General features: G+C 33.5%; 2 protein-coding genes across 2 annotated transcripts; both read left to right on the forward strand.

Annotated features, from left to right (window-relative positions):
- Window positions 1–880: 880 nt before the first annotated feature.
- On the forward strand, window positions 881–6,826 carry LOC110011245 (cytochrome P450 81Q32). Its single transcript, XM_011071463.3, has 2 exons — window positions 881–1,888; window positions 6,096–6,826. Exons 1-2 carry the CDS (start codon window positions 971–973, stop codon window positions 6,714–6,716), a joined length of 1,539 nt encoding a protein of 512 aa, XP_011069765.2. The 5' UTR covers window positions 881–970; the 3' UTR covers window positions 6,717–6,826.
- Window positions 6,827–8,903: 2,077 nt separating this feature from the next.
- LOC105155574 (cytochrome P450 81Q32-like) lies at window positions 8,904–14,442 on the forward strand. Its single transcript, XM_011071464.3, has 2 exons — window positions 8,904–9,857; window positions 13,566–14,442. Exons 1-2 carry the CDS (start codon window positions 8,937–8,939, stop codon window positions 14,184–14,186), a joined length of 1,542 nt encoding a protein of 513 aa, XP_011069766.2. The 5' UTR covers window positions 8,904–8,936; the 3' UTR covers window positions 14,187–14,442.
- Window positions 14,443–19,426: the final 4,984 nt, after the last annotated feature.

Here is a 19,426-nt window from a genome sequence, read left to right on the forward strand (position 1 = left end):
TTATCCACAACTGATAAACCATGGCTATCATACTTAGGCACCTGTATATTATGTGATGAGGGTGCAATGGAGACACATACTCATCTATTCTTTCGATGCTATTATGCCAGATGCTGCCTGACAGCGATTCGGCGGATTGTTCGGTTTGAATGGCCTAATAAAGAGTGGTCACGGAACGTTAAGTGGGCTGCAAGGAAATGGAGAGGAAAACATATGATTAACTTGGCTTATCGTGCACTCCTGGCTGCTTGCATTTACCACATTTGGAGGGAACGAAATTTGAGACACTTTGAGCATACGGAACGACCACCGAATATAATAGCCACCATTATTGTGGAAGATATTAGACAGAGGATTATCAGTGTTAATTTATCTCGTTCTGTTAGTTTATGTGCGTTAATAGATTATGGCGTATCCCTTGGCCTGTCGAGGGAGAAACCACCAGTTGAGCACTGTTGTACTGTACGATCTTGTTTTATTAATGAAACTTACATTTACCCAAAATAAAAAATAAAAAGAACCTTGGCGTGAGATAATAAGATACAAAATTATCAAAAGAATAAATTATAAATGGAGAAGTAAGGTAAGAGAGAAATGTGGGGTAGTGAGTAGTTAAAAGGAAAATAAATAATTTCAAAATTATTAAAAAATATTGAAATTACTAATTTGACCAAATATTTTCAAAGGGAAAAAATGGAATGATGAGTAAATTTGACTATCTAAAATTGATAGGATCAAAGAGTTTTTCTTTTATAATAGTATACTTAAAAATAAAAAAGAAGAACCTTCCTATTTCCACAAATATTACCAATTTGTCAAAGAATTTCCACCAAACACGTCTCGGTAGTCACCTATATACATATATTTTAAACCAAAGCAGCAGCATTTATATGTTGGGCCAACTGCAATCAATATACAAACACTATAACACAATCTCACCCCAAAAACCATACCTAATTTCTCCTCAACAATGGCTGCTCCATGGTTTCTGTATATTCCACTCATATTTGCCCTTTACATCTTCACTCAGCATTTCTTCCACAAACTTAGAAATCTGCCACCCGCTCCCTTTCTAAATCTGCCCTTTATCGGCCACCTTTACCTCCTCAAGAAACCCCTCTATCGTTCCTTGGCCAAGATCTCCGGCCGCTACGGTCCTGTAGTCCTCCTCCAGTTCGGCTCCCGCCGCGTCCTGGTTGTCTCCTCCCCCTCCGCCGCCGAGGAGTGCTTGACGAAAAATGATGTCATATTCGCCAACCGCCCGCACTTGCTCGCAGGGAAGCATCTGGGCTACAACTACACTTCCTTGGCCTGGACCTCTTACGGAGATCACTGGCGAAACCTGCGTAAGATTTCATCAATCGAGATTTTGTCCACGCACAGGCTCCAGATGCTTCATTGGATTCGTGTGGACGAGGTGAAGTCCACGATCCGGGCCCTGAATCGGGCTTCGGAGCAGCGGCGGGTGGTTGACATGAAGACGGCTTTTTTCGAGCTGACGATGAACGTGATCATGAGAATGATCGCCGGGAAAAGTTACTACGGCGAGAACGTGGAGGAGGTGGAGGAGGCCCGGCAGTTTAAGGAAATTGTTAAGGATACTTTGCGGCTGGGCACGTCGAATATGGGGGACTTCTTGCCGGTGATTCGGTGGTTGGAAGTGGGCGGCGTGGAGAAAGGGCTGGTGGAGCTGCAGAGGAAGAGGGATGCTTTTATGCAGGAACTGGTTGAAGGGTGTAAGAGAAGGTTGAAGAGTTACGGCGGCGGCGGCGGCGACGGGGACGTGGTGGCGGAAGGGAAGACGAAAACCATGATTGAGATGCTGTTGAGATTGCAGGCAAAAGAACCCGAGTATTACACAGATGCGATCATAAGAAGCTTAATGCTGGTAAGTTGCTCGACTCCACTGATTCACGCTTTCTATTTTTGCCCTTTTCATCTTTGGTAAAGTTTTGAAAATAAGATTTCAAAAGTTTACAAATTAATTTGGATAGAGAAGGAACTTTTTAAGTTAACAAATTTTATTCAATTTTTTTATTTATTATTAATATATAGTTATTAATATTTGTAAATGCTATAATCTCATTTTATTCAAAAACTCAAAAAATTATTAATGAAACAATATTTAATATCTTATTCATTGTATAAAATATTTTACAAGATGTATAAAAACGGGTAAATTATATTTTTTTGGTCCCATAAATGGATCTGTTTTTAATTTTGGTCCTACACTCAGGCTAATTAGCACATTGAGTCCCATATGTGGGGTTTTTTTTTTTAATTTGAGGAGTATTGAGGAATTTTCGTCTAATTGACAACATCAACTGTTCTCTCCGTTAGTCAATACAATCAAAATAAAGGTAAATTATATTTTTTATCTCATAAGTGTACTTGTTTTCAATTTCGGTATCATAAGTAGACATGTTTCCAATTTTAGTTCCACACGTAAATGTGCGAATTGGCTTGAGTGTGGGACTAAAATTGAAAACAAATCTACTTACGGGACCAAAAATGTAATTTACCGTATAAAATCTTTTATATAAATTTAGCCTAAGACACTCTTAATCAGTTTTGGGGTTCTTTTCACTTTCTTTACTAAAAATTCTTTACCCAGATAAAGTGTAATTTTTGGGTTTAGGCTTAGTTTGGTCGGATGAATAATTGATTATGAAATAATTAATTCTTATAAATTGATTATGATGAAACCTGGCCTCATTTTTAAGATTAAATTGGAAATTAAAAATAATAGGTAAGTAGGTTAATTAAATGAAAATAATTGTGATGGGATTAAAAGTAACAAAATGTTTTCTTCATGAAAAACATGGTTTTGATTTACTTTAATTCCAAAAGTAATTAATGAAGAAGGGTAAATAACACAAAACATTGAGGCAAACAAAACCTAGATTTGATCTCCCTTAATTGAAGGATCTGTACCGAAAATTCTTACCTAAATCAAGTTTGATTGAATCAAACTAATTAAAAAGCAAGTATGATATATTTGCTAAGTGATTAGTTATTTTTTCGAAATTGTATATCAGTCACAAAATACTACACTTGTTGTATAATTGATTCAAATTCAACCAAACCTGATCTGAATTAGAATTTCTGGATAGACACTTAGAGAAAACTTCTATTAGAACGTTGAACTTCTCTTAGAATGAGAGTCGTGTTGCTATTAATGTTTGAAAACCCAAACCATTGATCGAATTGAAAAATTGATCGGGTCTACAGTCACTAGTTCAATCATCGGGTGAACCATGATCGAACCAGTGAGTACTAGAGCACGGCGTTCCGTCTGAAGTCGTTCCAAAACCGTCTTAGTTAGGGACGAGTTTTAGGATAAATGTCAGCAGTCCCAATAAAACTTTTTCTTTGTAGTGAAATTAATATATAAAGTATATTAAAATAATAAAACATACAAAAACATTAAATTAAATTTTTTAGTTAATTTTAGGAATTAAAAGTATCTTAAAATCTGATAGTAAAATCAAGATAATAAAGTTTTTAGGTCAAGAATAAAAGTAGAAGAATTGCTTAAAAAACAAACTACATATTATCATCATAATTAAATTTTATTACCAATAAATAGTGAGCATCCCCTATTCTTAAAATAATTTATAAATCTTATTTTATTTATTATGATTTAATATTGGAGATAACACTTAAATAGATTATGGGCTTAATGAGTTTGTTCATTTATTAATATATAATTAAAATAATTATTTTAATGTGGGTGTTGGTCTATTGGTATTCGTCACAATTTTCATACAAAATATCATGGGTTCAATTTCAAATTGTATTAATTTTTAAATATTTAAAAAAAAAGTCCATAAATCGGTCGGTCACTTGATTTGGGATCAGATCAATTAGGTCATTGATTCAATCGAAGGTTCAAGCAATTTTAAAGAAAACACAATAATTTTGATACTAGAAGAAATATAACATTTAACTATGGTTAATTGTCACAGTAAAAAATAAATAGTTGTAGTAAACAACCAATGACCACAGCCACAGAACTGTTGTTGGTCGTGGCTCTTACGAGTGTGACTACAACTTAGCCATGTCAAAAACATTTTTTCAAGGTGGATAAACCAAGATTTTGCATCAGTATTATTTTACAATGATTAATAATAGTTATTACCGAAATTTTAATTCCATAACTATAAAAAACGTAGGCAATAATAAATTTCTCTCTAGTGTAAGGCTAGTTGTGTTTTGTGGATTGGACTAGACCATTAATGGACCACATGATCAGTGTGGATAAATTAAATTTGTGCATTAAAATTATTTAATTATGGCCAATAATAGGTATTTATTACGATTTTTTAGTCCATAACTATTAAACATAGACGATACTATATGAACTGAACCAGACCATTTATGGAGCAGATGATGGTTCAACCAATCCGATGGACTGATCCGAACTGTATTTTAAAACATTGGCTGCTGATTGGTTGAACCAAATGAATGTTGATCCTAACATTCCTGAGTTATTTATATCAAATTAGATTTTATCATGTACAAAATTAAAGAATTCTGTCTACGAACTATAATTAATCTATTATAAACCTTAGAAATTAATAAGATTTTGTTTTCAATAACAAGTTGCTGACGAAAATTTTTAGATATATTATATCTACATTTTTTAAAATTAAATTTAATTATATAATTAAATACTGTCATTAAAAAAAATAATTATTGCTATAATTTTAATAGGTATGGATTACGAACCATGGTAAATAATTTTTATTGACCACGGTTAAATAGGATTGATGCAAAAATATAAATTTTCTACCAAGAAAAAGTTATTTTCCATGGCTTTTAGCCATGACAAATGTTTAGCCACCCTAGCTGATACCACGGCGAACAATCGTTATATGGCTGTGGTCAATTACTATTTACTACGACTATTTTGTTTTTAACCATGACTAAGATTGCAGTTTTTAGTGATTTTCTCTTATTTATATAATTACAAGTATATTCTTAAAATCGTAATTGTATTTACAATCAGTATAATTATTATTTAATGACGAAATTTTACATAATAATTTTTAAAATTTAGTATACTAATAGCACATCAAAAAGGGTAACTATGATTTTACAAAAATTATACAATTAAATCTAATTTTAAGCTATGTCCACATAATTCAACCTAATCTTACCCAAGGTGGCTGTTTCTTATCATTTATGGACAATGTGGTCTATAGGAAGAAAAAAGAAAAAGAGAGTGATTGGGTAGCAAGAATGGGAAATCATTGATTGGTCAAAGAAATCACATATGAAGTTCAAATAATTGACTTTTTAGGAGGTCTGATGTTCACTTGCCCTTTTCTCACTGTCACTAAATTTATTGAGAAATCATTACAACATTTGATTTAAATGAACTTTATGTATAATTAGATGTTCTCCAAAAATATATATAAGAGGGGTAAAAGAAAAAATTCTTAAATAAAATGGTCGAGGTGGATGGAAAAAATTGAAAAATCGTAAAAGAAAAACTTGTTCACTTAGTTAAGAAAAAAATTAGAAAATCTAAAAAAATATTCAAAATTATAATTTATACTTTACAAAGGTATTTTGATCAGTTTATCGTAGAAATAGATAAAGAAAAACTAATAAAGATTAACAGATCAGACTAGTTGTTGGAAGATTGCTAAAATTAAGGGGTATTAGTTATTTTTCAAATAATAATAGATATTTACAATTATGCCAAATTAATCGTAAAAGTGCTCTTTATAATTTACCTTATGTTTCATCTAAAAAATAATTTCGTTTATATGCATGCCAATATTAAATAAAACAGAAAATCCAATCTGTTGTAGGTCAAGGATCCACTGGGACCTAATGCTAATCTTGAATCTATGAATTTGGATTTGACGGGAGAATTTGGGAAATTTCGAACAATGCTGTATTAGAAGAATTTGTAATTGATCGATATTCAATAACTTATAGTTTAAATTTAGAATGAAAGGATTTACGATCTTTTAAATTTAAAATTATTCAAATAATTTGTTACCAAGACTCCGAAACTTCAAATTTATTTTTTCAAGTACAAGCTGTTCAGAACTCAGTTTCTCAAATTATAAATGCCATAGGTTTTGCTAATAGCTGGCACAGATACGTCAGCCGGAACAATGGAATGGGCGCTATCTCTTCTGCTCAACCATCCACATGTCCTCAAGAAGGCACAGCTCGAGATCGACAATCACATCGGACACGACCGTTTGATAGACGAAACAGACATCGCCGAGCTCCCATACCTACGCTGCATTGTGAACGAAACGTTACGTTTGTATCCTGCAGGCCCGTTGCTGATCCCTCATGAGTCCTCAGAGCAATGCACTGTTGGAGGCTACCGGGTTCCAGCAGGCACTATGCTGCTGGTGAATGCGTGGGCTATACACAACGATCCCAAGAATTGGGAGAACGCTAGAGAATTCAATCCAGGGAGATTTGAAGGGGTGGAAGGGAACCGGGATGGGTTCAAACTGATGCCGTTTGGCTCAGGAAGGAGGGGATGTCCCGGGGAGGCATTGGCCGTACGGATGGTGGGGTTCGGATTGGGATCTCTTATTCAGTGCTTCGATTGGGAAAGAGTTGGGAAAGAATTGATTGACATGACTGAAGGTTTGGGATTATCAATGCCGAAAGCGGAGCCATTGTTGGCGTACTGCAAATCTCGGCCTGTGGCAGCCAAGCTTCTTTCCCAGATTTAGAGCAACTGTGCAATGTTGTGGAATATACTTACCCATGGTCACTGCGTGAGACAATTGATTTCTTGTTAGAACTACCATGAAGTATGATACGGAAGAGTGGCGGTTTAGAACTTCTGTTTTTATATATTCACTTATATATATATATATAGTAAAATCTTTATAAATTAATAAACTATCTAAAATAATAAAATCTTTCAGTCATGACTTGGGCCTTTGTAAAAATCATCAAATTGGAGAAGATAATAAGATAATAATTTTTTAAAAAATTTCTTTATAAATATTAGGTCCCATTAAAACTCTAAATTAATAATTCATAAATATTATAATTATATATATATAATAATTTGCTAAAATATGAAGTCTGTAATGCTTTGCGCATTTGATCATTCATGGATGATATTGCGACGCCTTTTAGATGAGAAGACATGGTTGGGTGTTATGAATTATTTTATTTTTATATTGAGATTTATATAGTATATATTTTATTCATCATGTATGAATATATTTAATTGGCTATAATAGTTAGTTAAGTGCAGCGAATTAATGTAAACATGTATGTTTAAGTAATTTCAATGAATTGATACATGCGTCTATGAATATAATAGTTAATTGTATACAATAAATTAATATTATACATAAATATATTTAATTAGTTCCAAAGAATTGATTGATGCATGAATATAGTGAATGAAACATATATGAATTCATTTATTTTCAATACATATGTACTAAATTTGATGAATTTAAAAAGTCTCTCTTTTAATTAATAAAATATTAATTTATTGATAAATTAATATCTTTCTAAATTAATAAAATTTCATGCTCCCAAGGTTATTATTAATAGAGGTTTTACTGTACTTTTGTGTGATATTATAAATGAACAAATTGAGTTATAAGGAAGTATTCGTCGCAAAAGCGGTTTCCTTGTATTTTTGTTTTTGTGACAAAATGGTGCTACCGTAAATAGTTGTGATTGAATGTTCTATCAATGCAACGAATATTGCCGTTGCAAACAATGCCTAACGTTTATTACCTCCTGATTGTCATAAGAAGGTTGGGCTGCAATTATGGCTAGGTTGGCGGCTGGGTGAATAACTAAGGCAGCTGGAGGGTCGGCACTATCCAACACGGACGTCGAACGGAGAATCCGCAGGTGCTACATCAGCGTCTACACCATTTGTCTAAACCCTACAACTCCTGGCCAGTAGACTTCCTGCGACAAGTAGTGTAGCTAAGGCGTTGGGCTGACGAGAAGGGCACGTGAAATGGACTTTTGACCCCATTTCAGAAACACACCTTTCTGCGCCCACGTACTGCCCATATCCATATTTCCTCCTCAAATGGTTTGGAGGCCATTGGGAGGTATGTTCCTCCAAATTCTTTTTTGTTTTTAATAATTTTCCTAAAAGAAAAAAAATTGTAAAATATTGAACCAACAATAAAAACTATCACACTCTTAAATTCTGTTAGGATAGTGTTCGGTGTGCAACTAGTTGATAGGATCTTAATTCCTGTTAGGTTAGTGTTCGGTGTGCCAACTAGTTGATAGGATATAAACTAGGAAGTACAATGTAATATCCTTGTAAAAATAATCTTTTTATTTCACATTTATAACATTAAGGCATTTTTCATTCGATATTTGTCTAATTTGTTTATGCACCAAGCATGAAGTCCTTAGACTAGACATGACTATGACGTATGGTTATGCATTTGGTAGTAATTATAAAATATTTGTCCAAGACCTTGGTTTTAAATGATCCACGTCGAGGATCAGTCATATAATTGAGGCTTGCTATGGTTATCAGGTTTTCATTTTGAAAATTATTTTTAAAATTTCGATTAGGTCCATAATAGAGCAAAAATATACTTTTGGGGCGTGACTTTATTATTGTATGCAGTTCTAGAGATATTAGGACTATTAAATATTATTTAAAATTTTATTCTTTTAATTAGTTTAATTTATTATATTAAAAATTATTTAAATGTCTTTTCGTAATACGAAAGATTCACACGTCATAATAGTTAATCTAGCCAACAAACATTAATTGTTATTCTTTTACCTAGCTCCATGTTATTTGTTTTCCCTACGTTGTACATTGATTAAGTGATGAGATCCCATTAAGTCAACTAAACATTTATTGGGCCGATTAATTATATAATCATTATAAAACTTTACCTGATCCTCACGCCAAAACAGTTGAACCACATTTCTCCTCAACAATGGCTGCTCCATGGTTTGTGTATCTTCCCGTCATCTTTGCCCTTTACGTCTTCACTCAGCATTTCTTCCACAAACTTAGGAATCTTCCACCCGCCCCCGCTCTGAAGCTACCCTTTGTTGGCCACCTTTATCTCCTCAAGAAACCCCTCTATCGTTCCTTGGCCAAGATCTCCGACCGCTACGGTCCCGTCGTCCTCCTCCAGTTCGGCGGCCGCAGCGTTCTCGTCGTCTCCTCCCCCTCCGCCGCCGAGGAGTGTTTGACCAGAAATGATGTCATCTTCGCCAACCGTCCGCACTTGCTTGCTGGAAAACATCTGGGCAACAACTACACTTCCTTGGTCTGGGCTTCTTACAGTGATCACTGGCGAAACCTGCGTAAGATTTCATCAATCGAGATTTTGTCCACGCACAGGCTCCAGATGCTTCACGGCATTCGTGTGGAGGAGGTCAAGTCAACGGTCCGGACCCTGAATCGGGCTGCGGAGCAGCGGCGTATGGTTGACATGAAGGCGGTGTTCTTCGAGCTGACGATGAACGTGATGATGAGAATGATAGCCGGGAAAAGGTACTACGGAGAGAACGTGGGGGAGGTGGAGGAAGCGCAGCGATTTAGGGAAATTGTTGAGGATAGTTTTCGGGTGAACACGTCGAATATGGGGGACTTCTTGCCGGTGATTAGGTGGTTGGGAGTGGGCGGCGTGGAGAAAGGGCTGGTGGAGGTGCAGAGAAAGAGGGATGCTTTTATGCAGGAGCTGGTTGAAGGGTGTAAGAGAAGGTTCAAGAGTTACGGCGGCGACGGGGAAGGTGGCGGTGACGTGGTGGCGGAGGGGAAGACGAAAACTATGGTTGAGATGCTGTTGGCATTGCAGGCAAAAGAACCCGATTATTACACAGATTCTCTCATAAGAAACTTAATGCTGGTAAGCCCAACTCAACGAATTTTCTCTAACTTTTGACGTCAAATTTCTCTAATTTTCATTGCAAAAGTTTTACCACATCCACGTATAATCATTATAAATTAATACTCGATAAATTAATAATTTTTTTAAAATACTAATTTTTCAACCTCAATTTGAATTCAAGTTCTAAATTATTAATTTTCATAAATTAATAAAATAATAATTCTGCGAAAGACCCTTATATAAATTTATAGTCCATTTAATATTATAAATTAATAATTTTATAAAATTATAAATATAACTAGAATAACTTAGTACAATATGATTTTATTATTGTTTGCTTCTTCTTAAAATATAAATCTAGTTGTATTTCATTTTTCCATTTCTAACATTGCTTACTGCATTTAAAAGCTTCGGTATTGCATTCTCATATTGCAACCAAAAATTGTGAAAAGTTGTTACGCTATGAATGCTTCATTCCTCGTAATTAGTTACAAAGCTATTGTATCATCTTCAATTTCATCCTCAACAAGATTTTTGAATACTTGTTAGACGTGAAGTCATGGTTGGTTGATTTTTATTTGGACCAACTAATTATGGTTGGTTGATTCTGATTTGTTGACTAATTCAATTAAAAATGTTTGATGTTTTTTATGTAGTAGGTGATTTTCTTACATTACATGAACTTGCATTAAGTTTTTAACTAGATAATACGATCAATTTTGGTTTTTTTAGGGGAACGTATTATATTTAATTAGTCACATTGTACATGAACATAAAATCTTTAAATTAATAAATTATTAATCAAGCGATTAATTAATATATCTTTAAGTTAATAAAATTATGTGGTCCTGACGTTATTAATTTATGAAGGTTTTGCTGTAAATTAATTTGATTCCTCACATTTATATTTTGAAAACAATTTAGTCCCTATAAATAAATTTGCATAGAAAAAATTAATATTTTCATCTAAATAATTTTTCAAGAAGGATTTAATATTTCGTACGGATAAAATACCTTTCTGAAAATATATTTACAAGAAGAAAAATAATACTTTTGAGAAATATATTCTTAGATTTTGTAACATGTTTATTTATTTGATGCATAAATTGCACATTGGACGTGAGAGCTTTAGCAAAATGGTACATAGACATAATTATCAGATTTAGTACTCTAAGTTTTTAAATTATCAGATTTAGTACTCAAAATTTTTTATTTTCTTTCATTTGAGTACCCTCCGTTAATTTAACTGTTAAAACTAATAGTCAACCCAATTTTGAAGGAAAAATTAGGTGGGAATTTGTCTATATAAAGACATGTTAGGCTTCCAATTTACTCAACACAAAAAAAAAAAATTATTTTAATTCTTTTCGATTTTAATTTCATAATTGAGGACAATAATTTAAAAAAAATACATTTCAATCCAAATTCTATCAAAAATTACCAATTTTACCAAAAAAGGTACTTTTTTTTTTCTTTTTGCTGGGCCACAATGCAAATATTGTCATACTCTATTATCGAGGGTTATGCTATAGTTTTCCATACTTTTCTTTTAATTATTTTAACAAATATTTGTTTTGATTTTCTTGTGACTAGTGAAATAGAAAGTTTATTTATAAACAAAATTCTCTCAACCAAAAACAATACTTCAAATGTATTTTTTATATTTCGTGCACAAACAACTGTATAATATATCAAAGTATATATATATGCAATTTTATTTGATTCAAAAGTACATTGATACTCTTTGAGTGACTTATTTAATTTTGCTCTATCTATTTTTCGCGAACAATACTAGTGGTGATTGAACGTAAGACTTTGATAGTTTTCTTAAATTATTACTAGACAATTATCTTTATATTATTTCACATTTAGCATGCATTTTTATTTCATTTTAATTGATATTTCCATAATGATTTGAATTAGCATTTTCTCGATGCTTTGAATAGCCATAAAAAGGGAAAAAAATGCTTTTTTAAGAAAGAACGACCGCCGTGAGAGCTTACTCCGCTGTTCGTGGTGGAGTAAAGGCTTAGGAGCAGGGATAAAGGCATGCCTTAAGGCAGCGAGGGACGAAAGGATAGAATGATTCTTTGTATGCGCGAGCTAAAATACAGTTAGTTTCATTAGATCCATTCTCTCACTTTTTAATAGAAATTGGTTTTTCTTTTTTACATTATTGTCTTAAATTTAAAATTGAATTAAAATAGAAATTTTTGATGCGTTGTATAAAATAGCAGCCAAATATGCACCTCATATAGACAAAATCCCGCCTAATTTTCCTCTGAAATTGGGTTGACTGTTTGTTTTAACGGTCAACCTAATAGAAGTTACTCAGATGGATAAAAATTGAAAATTTTGGCTACCAGGTCTGATGACTTGGAAACCTGGGGTACTAAAATTGAAAAGGAGGTATGCTTTGGGTATGAAAAATAAAATTATCCTAATCAAATTATTTATAAACTTCAGGGATTATTTCAATTCTCATACCTAAAGTATACTTCTTTTTCAATTTTAGTACCACAGGTTTTCAAGTTATCAGACTTGATACCCTAAGTTTTTAATTTTGATCCACCTGAGCACCCTCCGTTAAGTTGATTGTTTTAGTCAGCCTAATTTTGTAGGAAAAATTAGACGGGAATTTATTTATGTAAGACATGTTCGGCTTTCATTTTATTCAATATACGAAAAATTTCTATTTTAATTCATTTCGATTTCAATTTCATAATTGAAGACAATAATTTAAAAAGTACATATTTAATCCAATTTTTATAAAAAAATATTTTGTGCACTAATAAAGGTACAATATATCAAATTATGGATATGCAAATTTATTTGACTCAAAAGTAATTAACACCCTTTGAGTGGCTTATTTTATTTTTCTCCGTTTACTATTCGCGAACAATGCGAGTAGTGATTGACCATAAGACTATGTTAATTTTCTTGAATTATTACTATGCGATTATCTCTACATACTCCTCATAGCATGCATTTTTATTTCCATAATGATTTGAATTAGGAGGAAATATTTGAAATGGTATTTCCATAACAATTTGAATTAGTATTTTTAATAGAAATTGGGTTAAAAATATATATTATTTTATTATTGTCCTAAATTATAAAATTGAATCAAAATAGAATTTTTTTGTGTGTTGAATAAATGGGTAGCCAAACAAGCCCTTATATAGATAAGATTCAGCCTAAATTTTTCTCCAAAATTAAGTCCAACGTTTGTTTTAACGGTCAACTTAACAGAGGGTACTCAGGTGGATAAAAATTAAAGAATTTGGGTACCAAGTCTGATGATTTGGAAACTTGGGATACTAAAACTTAAAAAAAGAGAAGTATACTTCAGATACGAAAAATGAAATTATCACTGAACTTCACATTAAATAAACACATAAATTTTTACTTACCTTTAACAGAATATCAATATCCATTTTTATGCATAAAATATATTTATTGAACTTAAGGACTTCTACATAAGTTGGATATAACATACCGACTTGACATTTTATGAGCTTAAAGTTTAATAACAACACACATATTTACTGACCTTATACCAAATTATTAATTTCTTCCTAGCATATTAAATGAGATTAAATTATAATTATTGCGACAGACTAAAATGAACTTTTGGTATATTTAGCTGAAAATTAATGTGTATATGAGATGGACTGATTTGAAAAACCAAGTGAAAAACTCAATTTTCACCTTACAAATGCCTAGGTTTTGTTAACAGCCGGTACAGATACATCAGCCGGAACAATGGAATGGGCGCTATCTCTTCTGCTCAACCATCCACATGTCCTCAAGAAGGCACAACTCGAAATCGACAATCACATCGGACACGACCGTTTAATAGATGAATCAGACATTGCCAAACTCCCATACCTACGTTGCATTGTGAACGAGACGTTACGTCTGTATCCTGCAGGACCATTGCTGGTCCCTCATGAGTCCTCAGAGCAATGCACAGTTGGTGCTTACCGCATTCCAGCAGGCACTATGCTGCTAGTGAACGCGTGGGCTATACACAACGATCCCAAGAACTGGGAGGATGCCAGAGAATTTAAGCCAGAGAGATTTGAAGGGCTGGAAGGGAACCGGGACGGCTTCAAACTGATGCCGTTTGGCTCAGGAAGGAGGGGTTGTCCCGGGGAGGCATTGGCCGTGCGGATGGTGGGGTTCGGACTGGGATCTATGATTCAGTTCTTCGATTGGGAAAGAGTTGGGAAAGAATTAATTGACATGACTGAAGGCTTGGGATTGTCGATGCCCAAAGCAGAGCCATTGACGGCGTACTGCAGAGCTCGGCCTGTGGCAGCGAAGCTGCTTTCCCAGATTTAGACCAACTGTGGTAATTGTTGAGGAATATAGTCATCTATGGCCAAAGATATTGTGCAAGTATGATGGAAAAAGTGTGATGGAAGAGTGGCTAGTTGTCGTTGGAACTTTGACTTCTGCATTTTTATATTTACATATATATATATATGTAGGGTTAAGTATTATTTTAATCCGCTAAGTATGTCTAATTTTAATTTTCGTCTGATAACTATGTCCATTTTTGTTTAGGTCCAGTAACTTACGAAATTGCTTACTTTTAGTCATTTGGCAGATTTTCGGACAATTTTACCCCTATGCAACTTTTGAAAGGCAGTTTTAGTACACATGCACTCATAGGGGTAAAATTGTTCGAAAATCTAACAAAGGACTAAAAGGAAGCAATTTCGTAAGTTACTGGACCTAAACAAAAATGAACATAATTATCGGATTAAAATTAAAATTAGGCGTATTTAGCGGACTAAAATAATATTTTTCCCTATATATGTATATTAAAAATATCACGTAGGATGCATGTATTGAAATACCTATTTGGAAATATATACATCTTATTAGTTATTAAAAATATTTTCTAGAAATTTATGAAATACGGAAACCATTCACCTGAGTACCATTTTGCTAAGTGAAATTAATTTGATATATTCTTAAAATAAATACATAAATTATTAATAATAAATATGAAAGGATCTAATCAGATATTGGAATAAATTTATTAAATGATTTAATGGTTATCACAACTATTAATACTTATCCAAAGAATCTAATTATTTGTTGATACAAATTTATTAATAGTTTAGTGATTGGCAACTAAGTACTTCCATTGTGACGATGTAAATGATTTTAGTTTAAGCGTTCTTTTATTAGTCCCATTCAAATACAAAATTATTTAAGATATAAAAATTAGTAGCATTTTGCTGCAGAAATCAACAAATAAAGTTGACTATATTGGGCCACAATATTTTGTTAGCTCAAGAGTTGCTCCATGGATACAATCAAAAGCCGACGTCGCCACATTCTGTCATAAAAGTTGACTTGAGGAAGGCCTATGATTGTGTCAAATGGGATTTCCTTTGTACTATTTTTTTGATCGTATGGATTTCCACCTAAACTAATTGGGTGAATCAAGGAATTCATTTCAATCGCTTCATTTTCTATCAGCATTAACAACAATGCACATGAATTTATCTGAGCATCGAAGGAACTGCGCCAAAGGGACCCTTCTTTGCCCTATCCTTTTGTCTTTGTGACGGAGGTCCTACATGTAATACTTAAAGCTAAGATCTTGGGGAAGCCTGAGTTGAATTGCATTGAAAGTGCAAGGACCTAAGTTTGTCTATGTTATTTTTCCCGGATGACTAATTTGAAGCATCAGGTCAATGTATACCTTGAGCGTTGGTTGAGGAGTTACTACAATTGTGGCATGTGGGTGTATAGATGCTCAACAATTTCACGAATCAGAAATCATGATTTATGCGGCTTGGGACCTTGAACGACCTACCTACTTTTGAAATGACGTCTAACGGAGTACCACACCTGCTATGGGCTGTCCAATTTCTATGGATAACACACGGATATTTAATTTGCAGAACGGTAGGAAGGCATGCTATTTCGACTGCCACACACAGTTTCTCCATCTGGGCCATATTTACTAGAGGAAAAGAAAGCCTTCACTAAAAATCGAGCGGAAAGGAAGATCACACAGCCGAGGCTTAGGGGATATGAGATTCGTGATCAGTTGTCAGCGATTAGTATTGTAGTTGAAAAATCGTTGATACTGCCACCGGGCTACGTACCAACCACAAGTAGGAGAGAAAAAATTTCTAGGATCTTCCATAATGGGACACGCATCTCATAATCTTGATGTCATGTACATTGAAAAGAATGTGTTTGACAATATCTCCAACACCGTCATGGATATAAAGGGAAAAATGAAGGATAATTTGAATGCAAAGAAGGACTTGGCGAGCATATGTAATACACCGGAGCTTGAGGTGGACGAGTGGAGTCCGAAAGTTTTGCCTAAAGTCGTATATACTTTGACGAAGGAGCAGAAAAGGAGGATTTGGTGCTTAGGTTTGGTGTTCGAGGTGTTCTGATGAGTACATCTTTAACCTTGCCCGTCACATCAACATGATGGAGTTGAGACTTTATGGGATGAAGAGGCACGATGTCATGTCTTAATGCAAAATTGACCTCGTTTGCCTTCTATGAGATACTTCTTGAGCATGTGTGGAGGGCATTGACGGATATAAGCTTTTTATTCCAGGTTATATGTTTTACCAAGCTAGATGTCACCAAAGTGCAGTGTTAAAAGGAAGTGTCGCCCAGTTTTTTAAAACTCGGACAGTTATCAAATTGGAAAATTCAGTGGATTACGGTCACTGGTTCAACCGTTGGTCCAGCCGTGACCGAACTGGTGACATCATATATATGCCATAAATACTTATAAAATATATAAAAATTAACTTTAAATATTCAATAATATAAATATACTTAAAAATTTTGTATTTTAAGTAATTTTCTCTTTGCAATTAATATTTTTGATAATATATGCCTATAATTAAATAACATAAAATACAACAAATCTAGCACAAAATACAAGAAACTCAAATAATAAAACTCAGGCCAAACAGAAAATACAAGTTCAAAACATCAAAAATGTAATAAGCGTCCAACACGAATAACTTAACACTCTAATTATTTTAATTATCCAAATCTAGTCTCATATAACAACTTTGACTTGCTCCCTATTCCTTTCGTGGTGATTACTTCTAGAATGCAATTTATGACTTCTGATTTTCGGCAAAATGATACTTGATCATATTGAAAAGTCGGATTAAACCAATAAGTTGCAGCATGTATGTCTTTCCTTAACCGTTTGTCACAACGACTCTTGATGATGTTTGTATACGGTTTATGCAACCTCTTTTTGTTCTTGAAAAGGTTCTTAATTCCCTTGCCAAATTGACTCAGCCTAAAATGCAAGATAAAAGGAAATATGGTAAGGTTCTTTCGTCTTTTAGGCAATAGGGTTTCAACAAGGCTTCTAAGGAAAAACTTAGGATTTTCAAAGAAGCTATACAAAAATATAAGTCATTAGGCATAAATGAAGAAAGTAAGCTTTCTTTCGAAAATATCAAGAGACTTATAGAGAAGAATTTCAGTGAAAATCCTCTAGCGTAGTGAGATAAAAGCAAGATCGAAGCTACTTTCAAAGTAAAAAAGAAATGCAAGTACTAGTATGTTTGATACAAGTCTGCCTTGATGAACATAGAAGATAAGAAAGATATACAAGAGATCATCAAGGAGCATATTAGTGTTACATTCATTGAACTTAGAGTTTCTGCCTATAGTAACTCTTAGAAAACCATAGTGAGATAAAGAGAGGTAAACTCAGGTTAGTAATTAACTGTCAAGCGATTAATAAAATACTAGAATTTGATTGTTATTATATCCCAAGTAGAAATACTTAATATACTGTATTAAAGGTACTAACGTATTTTCCAAGTTTGATTTCAAATTTAATTTTTATCAAATGAAGAAGATAAATGATTTAAAGAAATATACACATTTTCCACACCACAAGGACAATATATCTGGATCATACTCCCTGTGGACATGCTAATGCGCCCCAGATATTTCATAGAAATTAAGATGAATAATATTTTCAAAGACTATCTTGAGTTTATGTTTATCTATATAGACGACATTTTAATTGCATCTAAAAGTATCCAAGATCATATCAAACATTCTGAAATATTTTTCGATGCATGCCACAGAGAAGGTTTAGTGCTTTTTGAAATATGTATCACTACAAAAAAAATGCGGAATTTGGCACTGTCAGAATAACCATTCAAAAGCCCGTTCCATTTTGGAACAGTCTTTCGAACATATTAGGAACGGATATTGAAACATGACGTCAGGTGGAACATTTCCTTTGAGTTATAAATGGACCGTTCCAAGTTGAATTCCAAAGTAGCAATTACTAAATCCGTTCCACATTCCGTGCCAAAATAGTAATAGAAAATCGTTGGAACTCAATTTGGAACACTATATTAGATTTAGGAACGGTCACAACCAAACCGTTCCTAGATCTGTTGCAATTAAGTCCTAAAAGTGACAGTTCGAAAATGTATTTCAAAATGAGGTGCAATTTGGAATGATTTTTTTATACTCTTAATAAAATATGCCAAAAATCATTCCAAAATATGAGTTTTATTTAAGAAGCAATGTGTTTCTAAACCATTTGAAAAATTGAAAAAAATTGAAATGGTTCTTTTGAATGATTTCCTATGTGTTACTGAGTCCATTCCAACTGATCATCAACAACTATATTTGAACTGTCTAACTGATCGTTTCAAAAATTGTCTCAATTACTGTCCGAAAAGTAAAAATTAACGGCTACTTTTTAACAACTAGGTATGTCTTTCTATCCCCGTTTCATTTTTTTTCAATATAAATGTGTTCCTCTCTTTCCACTCAATCTCACTATCTTCTTCCATTCTTCTTATTTTCTCTTTATTTTCTCAATTTCACTCAAATTTTTTTATACTCTCACTATCCTACTAATATTTTTGGTACTCTTGTTCGTGAATTCTGACTCGAATTTTCATTGACATTTGAATTTATTTAATCAGAAAACAACTTTAACCCTTTATTTGTCAATTGATTATACATTTGTTGTAATTTTGTTATAATTAATTAAATTTAATGTTATAATATATATATGTATGTATGTGTGTGTAGGACTAATCATCGTATTAAGACAGTTGAGGAGATGGATGTATGAGAAGAACCATCTAAATAGGGGGGGTCTTACTCCGAAGTTTCAGGATGGTGTTGCTACATCTATAGAATGGGTGAAGTTCAACATTCATATATAGATGGTGAGAAAATGAGGTGTCCTTGTCGAAAGTACAAGAATGAAACTTTTAAAACCACGGACGAGGTAAATTTTGACTTGTTTATGAAAAGTTTTATGTTGCAATATTATAATTGGACTTCTCATGGCAAGGAGAGAGTGCAGGAGTATCTTGAGACCGTCACGGCAGCCTCGTTTCGAGAGGAGCAAACTCTCATTTCTCATGTTATGCAGAGGACGAGTATGCATTGGGGTGATGCGGCGCAGATGGGCTGGGCGCAGAGGATATTTTTTATGCCGCCGGGCCAACTGTCTGGTCTTCTAATTATAACCAGGATGGTGTGCCTGATTATGGTACGAGGTCGTGTTCTACAAATATAGGGCG

This window comes from Sesamum indicum, linkage group LG2, assembly GCF_026168435.1.
Source record: "Sesamum indicum cultivar Baizhima isolate 11 linkage group LG2, ASM2616843v1, whole genome shotgun sequence".
NCBI classification, from domain to species: domain Eukaryota; kingdom Viridiplantae; phylum Streptophyta; class Magnoliopsida; order Lamiales; family Pedaliaceae; genus Sesamum; species Sesamum indicum.

Bases quoted from the DNA above. Each gene is read 5' to 3' on its own strand.
- LOC110011245 (XM_011071463.3), top strand. From the start codon at position 971: ATGGCTGCTCCATGGTTTCTGTATATTCCACTCATATTTGCCCTTTAC. The intron at 1,889-6,095 runs GTAAGTTGCTCG...TAAATGCCATAG, and splicing joins TCATAAGAAGCTTAATGCTG to GTTTTGCTAATAGCTGGCAC.
- LOC105155574 (XM_011071464.3), top strand. From the start codon at position 8,937: ATGGCTGCTCCATGGTTTGTGTATCTTCCCGTCATCTTTGCCCTTTAC. The intron at 9,858-13,565 runs GTAAGCCCAACT...ACAAATGCCTAG, and splicing joins TCATAAGAAACTTAATGCTG to GTTTTGTTAACAGCCGGTAC.